This window comes from Giraffa tippelskirchi, chromosome 5, assembly GCF_054371585.1.
Source record: "Giraffa tippelskirchi isolate mGirTip1 chromosome 5, T2T-mGirTip1v1.2.pri, whole genome shotgun sequence".
NCBI classification, from domain to species: domain Eukaryota; kingdom Metazoa; phylum Chordata; class Mammalia; order Artiodactyla; family Giraffidae; genus Giraffa; species Giraffa tippelskirchi.
In genome coordinates this window covers 134,112,276-134,121,314 of record NC_137279.1, presented here as the reverse complement: position 1 = coordinate 134,121,314, position 9,039 = coordinate 134,112,276, and the positions used below count along the sequence as shown (strand labels likewise).

General features: G+C 33.2%; 1 protein-coding gene across 2 annotated transcripts in view; it reads right to left on the bottom strand.

Moving 5' to 3' along the window:
- Positions 1 to 465: 465 nt before the first annotated feature.
- SELENOF (selenoprotein F) overlaps positions 466 to 9,039 on the bottom strand; it is a 36,926-nt gene continuing 28,352 nt past the window's right edge. The window contains exons 4-5 of one of the 2 annotated variants that reach the window (XM_081489964.1): positions 3,765 to 3,814; positions 466 to 1,330 (exon numbers count right to left, since the gene is read on the bottom strand). In XM_081489964.1, coding sequence (XP_081346090.1) covers positions 1,199 to 1,330; positions 3,765 to 3,814 — 182 coding nt within the window. In that variant the 3' untranslated portion in view covers positions 466 to 1,198. The remainder of the gene's footprint in view (positions 1,331 to 3,764; positions 3,815 to 9,039) is intronic. The other variant, XM_081489965.1, reaches the window with a different exon arrangement.

The window sequence follows — 9,039 nt, the reverse complement described above, 5'->3', positions numbered from 1 at the left end:
AAAATGTCTTAATTAAAATGACACGTCACAAAATGCCAGTCAAGATGAACAACTGACCTCTGTTAAATATTCTACAAACATTTCCTGGCAGAGCTGTCTTTAAAAGAATTTCAAATACCCTTCATTAAGATAGTTTAAGAATTTATTCTAAGATTGAGTTGATACAGTAAGATTTTAGACCAATTTAATTTAGTAAGATGTGTAAATGACCTAAAGTCATTTGGATGAATGCTGGTCTTAGTGAACCATCTTTTAAGAAGTCACTTTCATCACACAAAAGACTAAGCAAAGTCATTTTTAATAGCTCATAAAAAGAGGTAGTATTTTAAGAGATATTCCTTATATAATAAGGTATTAGTGAAAATGTGTTCATTGTAAGTGTTGTTTTGGCTTGAAACAAAGGTTTATATGAAAATAAAAATGTACTGAGAAATGTGTCATTTTTTAAACATGAAAGATTTCAAATTCAGATTTTTGAAACTTTTTATTTATATTTTGGTCTTACAAATGATCATTTTTAAATTGACTTTTCCATAAGAATGTAAAGCACAAAAATTTACTAAGTATCAGGTCCACACAAATCCTCAGGAAGGTTTTCTGTGTAGTCTTCATTAATGCAAATCTTTGTGTGAATATTTCACTCTTATTGTAGATCTTGAATCTGTTTTACAATAATGCAGCCATAAAGTTTTTATGCAGTGCATTCATCATAAACTATACATTTCTATTAAAAGGAAGGCTGGGTGATACAAAAATATGAGAGGATCTGGGGAACAGGCAATCTGTTGAGGCTCGGTATGTCTTACTTGCTTTCAAGTTTTTTGTCGTTACTTTCAAAGAGCACACAGCACAGGAGGCACAATAATCATCTCCCTTATTAACCTCCCTAATTTAAAAATCTGTTGCTCATAAAACTGGACCAATTATCACAAACTATCATTTGCATAATTAACCCCAAGTCTATTAGAAGGCATTCTGTTACTAGTGGTATCAACAAAGGAAGGATGAAAACTTATAAAAAAAGGTTTTGTTAACTTCTTACTTATCGGGCTGTGCTGCTGCTTGAACTTTTAATTAGATGTTTAAATGCCTCACAGTAAAAGACTGATCAATGGAAGAAAGCAAAACTAAATTATTTTCTAGGTGCTATAGTATTTCACTGGACAAGGTAACAGAAGGATAGGACAAAATTTAAGATTTATATGCGTTCCAGCTTTTCACTCAGGAATTCTTCTACACTGTCTGTGTTCCATTTGAGGATGCTTAGTTCTTCAGCAATGTTCCCACTGTCGTCCAAAAGCTTTAGCACAGGGTCTGAACCGCGAACATACTACAAAAAAGAGGAATATAATTTTCTGCTTAGAAGGAGTCTTTTTAAGCTTAAACCAAAATCCAAACCAATTCAATCTAGCTTAACTAAATTTAATATAATAAGCTTTTAAAGTCTTTTAGGAATTTCATAAAAAGTAGGGGAAAAACCCACACTTTACTTTTGAAGAGAAACACTTGCTGGTATCAAGACAGTTTTACTTTTGAAATATACAAGTATTTACTGCATACATGAAGAGAATGATAATTAAGAGCAATGTTAAAAAAGACTGTGTCTACCAATTATCAGATAATTCTGCACTGGACCTTCATTTGATTTCTTAAACCAGAGAAAATTAATTTTGTCATAAATAGTTTATCATTTGGTTGGATTCCTAAAACTTGAGACCTACCTAAGTAGTGGGGTCCAATATTTTGCCAGAGGGCTCTGAGGAATTCTTACTCTGGGTAAATGGGATAACAAACATGATCCCATTCATTAAGCGATCAATCTTCAATGCTAAATTAAGGACCATGTAACTAGAATGTAGCAGTGATGATAAAGGGAGCTCTGAGAACTTCTTTTAGCAATTATGCTTCAGTTTTTCTAGGTTTTCTAGGGTTGTGAACTTGGGAGATGGAGACAAGCTCTGATGTGATTATTAGCACTGGATATATTCTCAACCCATTTGTGGCCTTCTAAGCTAATGAAGCAATAACATTACTACTAAAATCTTTTGGATCAGGCTATCTACATAAACTGTGCTTAAAAACTTCATTTTTTAATTAAAAAACTCATTTAGTCACAAAATTAGAAACTACATGGAACACAGCTGCAAAAATATTTAAATATTAAATCAAACCCAATAATGTATAAAGAATCATATACCATGACCAATTTGGATTTGCTCCAAGTATACAAAGCTGGTGCAATATTTGAAAATGAATTAATGTAATCCATTACTACCAACAGGCTAAACAAGAAATCTTGTATCAACAGATGCAGAGAAAGCATCCTGTCACATGCTACAACATGGATGAACCTCAAAGACATGAACCTCAAAGACATCACGCTAAAGTGAAATAAGCCAGTCATGAAAGGACAAATACTATAATATTTCACTCATATGAAGTATCTAAAGCAGTCAAAATCATAGAAACAAAGTTGGTTGCCATGGGCTGGAGGCAGGAGAGAGGGGAATTAATGTTTGATGGATACAGAGTTTCAGTTTTGCAAGATGAAAAAATTCTAGATCTACTGCACAACAGTGTGAATATACTTAACACTATTAAACTGTACTCTTAACATTTAACTTACCATCCTAACTGCTTTTAAGTTTTTAATTTTTTGACTGCACAGCATGTGGGATCTCAGTGCCCTGACCAGAGACGAAACCTGTGTCCCCATGGGGTCTTAAGTGCTGGACCACCAGGGAAATTTCTTAAAAACTTTTTTTAACCGTAATAAAAAATTGAAACAGTGAGCAAAAGATCTGATTCACCACAGAAGATATACAGATGGCAAATAAGCATGTGAAATGATGCTCAATTAGGAAAATGCAAATGAAAATGAGATAATAACACACTTATTAGAATGGCTAAAATTCAATAACTAATGTTGATGAATGTGGATCAACAGGAACTCTCATCTATTATTAAGGGACTGCAACATGATATAGCTACTTTGAAAAACAGTTTAGTGTTGTAAGAAGTGCCCAACAGTCTTACTATATGATTCAGTAATTGTGCTTCTAGGCGATTACCCAAATAAGATAAACTTATGTCTACATAAAAATGTACACAGCACTGTTACTCGTAATTGCTAAAAACTGGAAGAGACCACCATGCCCTTCCATAGGTGAATAGAAAAACAAACCATGATGTAACAGAATATTGTTCATATTATTCAGCATTAGAAAGAAATGAGCTATCCAGCTACAGAAAAGACACAAAGGAAATGTAAATGTATATCAAGTTAAATCTGAAATCTGAAAAAACTATCTACTGTATAATTCCAACTATATGATAATCTGGAAGAGCCAAGACTATAGAGACAGTAAAAAGGTCAGTGGTTGCCTGGTGTTTGGCAGGGGGTGGAGTGTGGAGCACCGGGGAGTTTTGGGAACAGTGAAACATCTGTATGATACTGTAATGGTGGATAAATGACATTATGCATTTGTAAAACTCCTAGAACTGTATAAAGAATAAGCTCTAATGTAAACTATGAAATTCAGTTAATAATGTACTAATATTGGTTCATCTGCTGTAACAAATGTACATCAATGCAGGATGTTAAAAGGTAACTGGAGGATGGAGATGGGAGTATATGAGAACTCTAGAATCAATTTTTCTATAAACTTAAAATTGTTCTAAAAAATAAAGTTAATTCAAAATATGAGTAATTTTTTAATTTAAAAAAACGCGGGAAAAAAAGGATCACATTAAAATTACATTACCTTGATTTGCAGTCCTTTGAATAGTTTGGGTTTATCACTCCTGACGAAAGCTTTTTAAAAGGAAAGAAAAACAGATTCAAATTATTTACTTCCAGATATAAGCAACTATAAAGATCAATACAGAAAGGAGAAATAAATGTAACAAATAAAAAAATTAGATTCTTTTCTATATGGGAAAACCAAGGATATTAAAACACCTATAAGTAGAAAGACATCCCATATTCTTCAATGGAAAGACTAAGTAGTTTAAGATGTCATTTCAAGTTAATAAAAATCCCAAATTACGGTAGGATTTTAAGGGCTTGACAAAATGACAACAAAACTCTATAAGAGTATAAGAGTAAATGTTTGAGAATAGAGCAGTTTAGAAAAAGTAAAATATGGGAGAATCTGTTCAACTGTTATTTAATATACTATGTGATACTTATTATCAGAATGGATAAGATAAAGAAACAGATTAGGAAATCTAGAGAGATAAAAACACCTCTATTTTTTTTATATGGTAAAGTTATCAAGCCAGAGAGAGAGAGAGAGAAGAGAGATTACGTATGCATGTGTCTGGGAGTGTGTGGGTGTATTATGCAATAAATACTTTTGAATATCTATCATATACCAGACAGCAGAGATAAAGCTATATAAAACAGACAGGACTCCTGCTTTTCCGGAGTTTATAGTCTGGTGGGGAAGAAAGATGCTAAACAAGTAATCATATAACTGATAATCTGAATTGTGATAAGTGTTTAAAAAAAAGATTCGTATTATTACCATGGCATTTAACACAGACAACCTGGATAAATAAGATTAAATTTTCCTACACATGATTCTAAAGAATATGATTTATAGATGTGCCTCTATAAAAATGGAAACACAGTATAGCAAAACGCCACTAGAAACAAAGTTAAAAAAGTAAAAATGACAAATTGGGAAAACTTATTTCTAACAGTATATAAGAGGGCTCCTATTAATAATAATAAAAAATACTAGGTACTAGAATGAACTAAGGACAGGAACATGTAATATACAAATACACAAGTGTGGTCACTAAACATTTGAAATAAATGTCCAACCTCAGAAAATAATCCAAGAACTGTCAAAACAATGAGGTAACCTTATTTGGAGTGGCAAAAATTAAAAAGAATATTTAAGGTTAGAGAGGGGGTAGAGAACATTTTGCTGACGGTTAGCTGTGGGAGAAATATAAATGGACACATCTTGAAGGGTATTTAGCAAAAAGAACCAAAGTCTTAAAAATGTGCATACTCTTTAGACCTGCAAGTACCTTTCTCAGAATTTCTTTATTCTGAGGAAACAATGACACTATATAAGGCAAACACAGATACAAGGCCCTGCTAAACAAGTCTGGAAATCTGAAAATAATCTAAGTGTGTAAAAGGCTATTGGTTAAATAAATTAACATGGACCTCACTCACTCACATGTATGTGTGTTTCATACACATCAAATCATTTAAAAATTGTATTAATCTATATTTAGTGATATAGACACAAATGCATATAAAGGTTTATAGATCAGTTTGTTTTCCATGGTTGTTAAAAAAAACAGATACATTGTTTTTATATATTTACATTAATGTATTTATATATTTATCTGTAAATATATATTTGCAAAGGAAAAAGCTTGGAAGCATTCAACGAAATCTTTAAAAAAAAAATTAAGTGAGAAAATACAAAATACTTAGCAAAATACCTCTAATAGTTCAAAACAATAACTACTATTATAATAGAAGTTATATCTGGAGCACAGGGTTTGGGGAAGTTTTAAATAAATGTCTTCCTTTTTGGGTTACTGTTGATCTACATTTTACCAAGTTTTTAGTAATGATCATATCTTAACTATTCAAGTTAGAAAATTTAACAATATATTAAAAAAAAAATACAAGTAACATGTTTCATTTAGATACCAGACAGTTCTTAGTACCAGTTCTATAATCATTTGCATTAGTTTCCAATTAGATTTTGTAGTGACAGGCATGCTTTTGAGAACTTATCTTTTTTTTTAAACTTACTTGGCTGCACTGGGTCTTAGTTGTGGCATGTGGGATCTAGTTTCCTGACCAGGGATCAAATCTGGGCCCCATGCATTGGGAATGCAGTCTTAGCCACTGGAACACCAGGAAGTCCTGAGAACTTATTTTTTAAACTAAGAATCAACTAGCAATAGAACTAAAGACATGTTTCACTATGAAGATCTTTATACATGTGCATCTAGGACAACACAACAAAAATTAATAAATACTTTTTCTTTTCAAGGTTTTGCAGAACTGTTGGAAGAGATTTAGATATCCCATCTGAATTTCCCCTACTATATTTAGTTCAAAATAAAATTGATTCTACTATTCTAGCTTATTAGAATGTCTTCTCTATTACCTTCATCATCCTTCCAGATTTGTCCAAATACTCCTAAGTCCCCAAACGAAAATGAGCTTATGATATCCTGTGGGTTTTATACCACTCCTTTGGCAAATGCTATAATGCACACCTGTGCAAAGCATCATTTAACACAGTTTGTTCACAACTACAAAAAAATGTCTCTAGAGAAAAGAACTACTCTTAAATACTTTTTTGTATTTATAACAAAAACTATAACTTTGTCTTTCAGAAGATTTTTAACAGGCTGGAATGAGGAATAAATTTTAAAGAAATATTAAATGAGTCACTTAATGACTCATGGAGAGTGAAATGATGACTCTTCTTCATCTGTTCTTTTCTCTTCTCTCTGCTATGTATAAATCCACAAGCTCCTAATTTTGAATGGAGGAAATATCCATTAAATACATTGTAGTGGCAAAACACATTTTACAGGCAGTAAACTAAACTTTTAAAAGATATTTGAATATTTACTATATATACACAGCACTAGGATAGACTATATGAGAATATGAGACTTGCAAAGGACATTCCAGAATAACTTATTTTTCTACTTTACTTTCTGCTGTTTATTTTTTTTAATATTTTTTCTTTTATTTATTTTTGGCTGCACTGGGTCTTTGCTGCTGTGTGCAGGCTTTCTCTAGCTGCGGCGAGCAGGGGCTCCTCTCTACCTGTGGTGTGTGGGTTTCTCATAGCGGTGGCTACTCGTGTTGTGGAGCAAAAGCTCTCGGGTGCACAGTCTTCAGTAGTTGTGGTGCGTCGGCTCAGTAGTTGCTGGTGCTTGGGCTCAGTAGTTGCGGCACACAGCCTTAGTTGGCCCTGCAGCATGTAGGATCTTCCCAGACCAGGGAATGAACTGGTGTCCCCTGCACTGCACACTGATTCTTAACTATTGCACCACCAGGGAAGCCCTCTGCTGTTCTAAAAATAACTAACTAAATGATATCAGCTTGAAGATTCCTAGAGATTAATTCAGTCACCATTTCAAGAAAAAGTTCTTATGCCAATTTAACTATTTGTCAATTACCAAGGCAGATTTGTAAAGAACACTTTAAAGTGATCAAATATACAGAAATGATTAGAAAACAGGTTAAAAATGATTCAGTTTTGTTAAGATTCTTATCAGCATGGCATTTGTGCAGCTGCTTAGAAGTTAGGGTAAATATTTGCTATATACACTGCCCAGAAAGTCATAGACCTCTTCTTATAATTCAGAAGCTCTTCAAAGTTAACTATGAAGAGTATTAAAAAAATAAAAATCTATCTTCCAAAAGAGGATAGTGGGAATGAGGGGTAATAGGAAGGATATGTCTAGAAATAAAAAAAAGTTTGAACTATTATTTTCAAAATCATAAACAAGTGAAAATACAGAAGCAAAATATACTTGGCTAGATCTAATGATACATCTTTGATCACATTAGAAGCAATCATACAATGTACTCTATTGGTTTAAAGATTTAATAAATAAAGGCTTACAGCAGGTACAATTAAGATTTGTGAAGTGCCATACAAAGTTACATGGAATGATAATTAGATATTTTACTGTTGATTAGAAATAAGTACGTTTGAATCAGTACATATTCTAAATAAAAAGGTCATATGACATCCAAAGACAATAAAACAAAGAGAAGAGCACCAGCAACAGCAACAAGAGAACTGTATTCTCAAGTATGCTCAATGCAAACTACCAGGTATCCATACATTTCTAAAGTAAGAAAATGTACTATTGTATACAAACTATCTGGAGTGCAGAATCATGACTTGTTTTGGTCCTTCCAGGAAGACAATTTAAAAGCACTTAAAAACATTCAGAGAATGGCAATTTAAATAATTAAAAGAATCTGAGAAGACTGGAGGTACAATAACGAAGACAAGATAAACTAAAAAGATTACCACTTTTCAGATCAGAATAAAAAAATCAGAAAAGGACTACTGAAGACTATATATTCATAAAAGGTATATAACCAACATAAACATAGGCTTTTAACTAGATTTCCATTTGTCAAAAGTGGAACCACCCTTGAATTGGATAACTTTAGTAAATACACCCATTCATTCAATAAATATCTGAATTCCTCTTAATATAAGGTACAGTGTTAGGATGACTGGGAGTATATTAGTGATAAAAAATTTAAAAATTGAGCTTTAAGGAGTTCCTCCAGAAATACCACTATTTCTGCTTCACTGACTATGCTTAAAGCCTTTGACTGTGTGGATCACAACAAACTGAAAAATTCTTCAAGAGATGGGAATACCAGACCAACCTATTTTGCCTACAGAAATACCAACAACCTCAGATATGCAGATGACACCACTCTAATGGCAGAAACTGAAGAGGAACTAAAGAACCTCTTGATGGTGGTGAAATAGAAGAGTGGAAAAGCTGGCTTGAAATTCAACATTCAAAAAATGAAGATCATGGCATCTGGTCCCATCATTTCAAGGCAAATAGAAGGGGAAAAAGTGGAAGCAGTGATGGATTTTATTTTTTTGGGCTCCAAAATCACTGTGGACAGTGACTGAGGCCATGAAATCCAAAGATGCTTGATCCTTGGAAGGGAAGCTATGACAAACCTAGATAGTGTAATAAAAAGTGGAGACATCAGTTTGCTGACAAAGGTCCATATAGTCAAAGCTATGGCTTTTCCAGTAATTGTGTACGGATGTGAGAGTTGGACCATAAAGAAGGCTGAGTGTCGAAAAATTGATAACTTTTGAATTGTGGTGCTGGAGAAGACTCTCAAGAGTACCTTGGACTGCAAGGAGATCAAACCAATCAAATCTAAAGGAAATCAACCCTGAATATTCCCTGGAAGGACTGTTGCTGAGGCTGAGGCTCCAATACTTTGGCCACCTGATGTGAAGAGCCAACTCACCAGACAGCTCC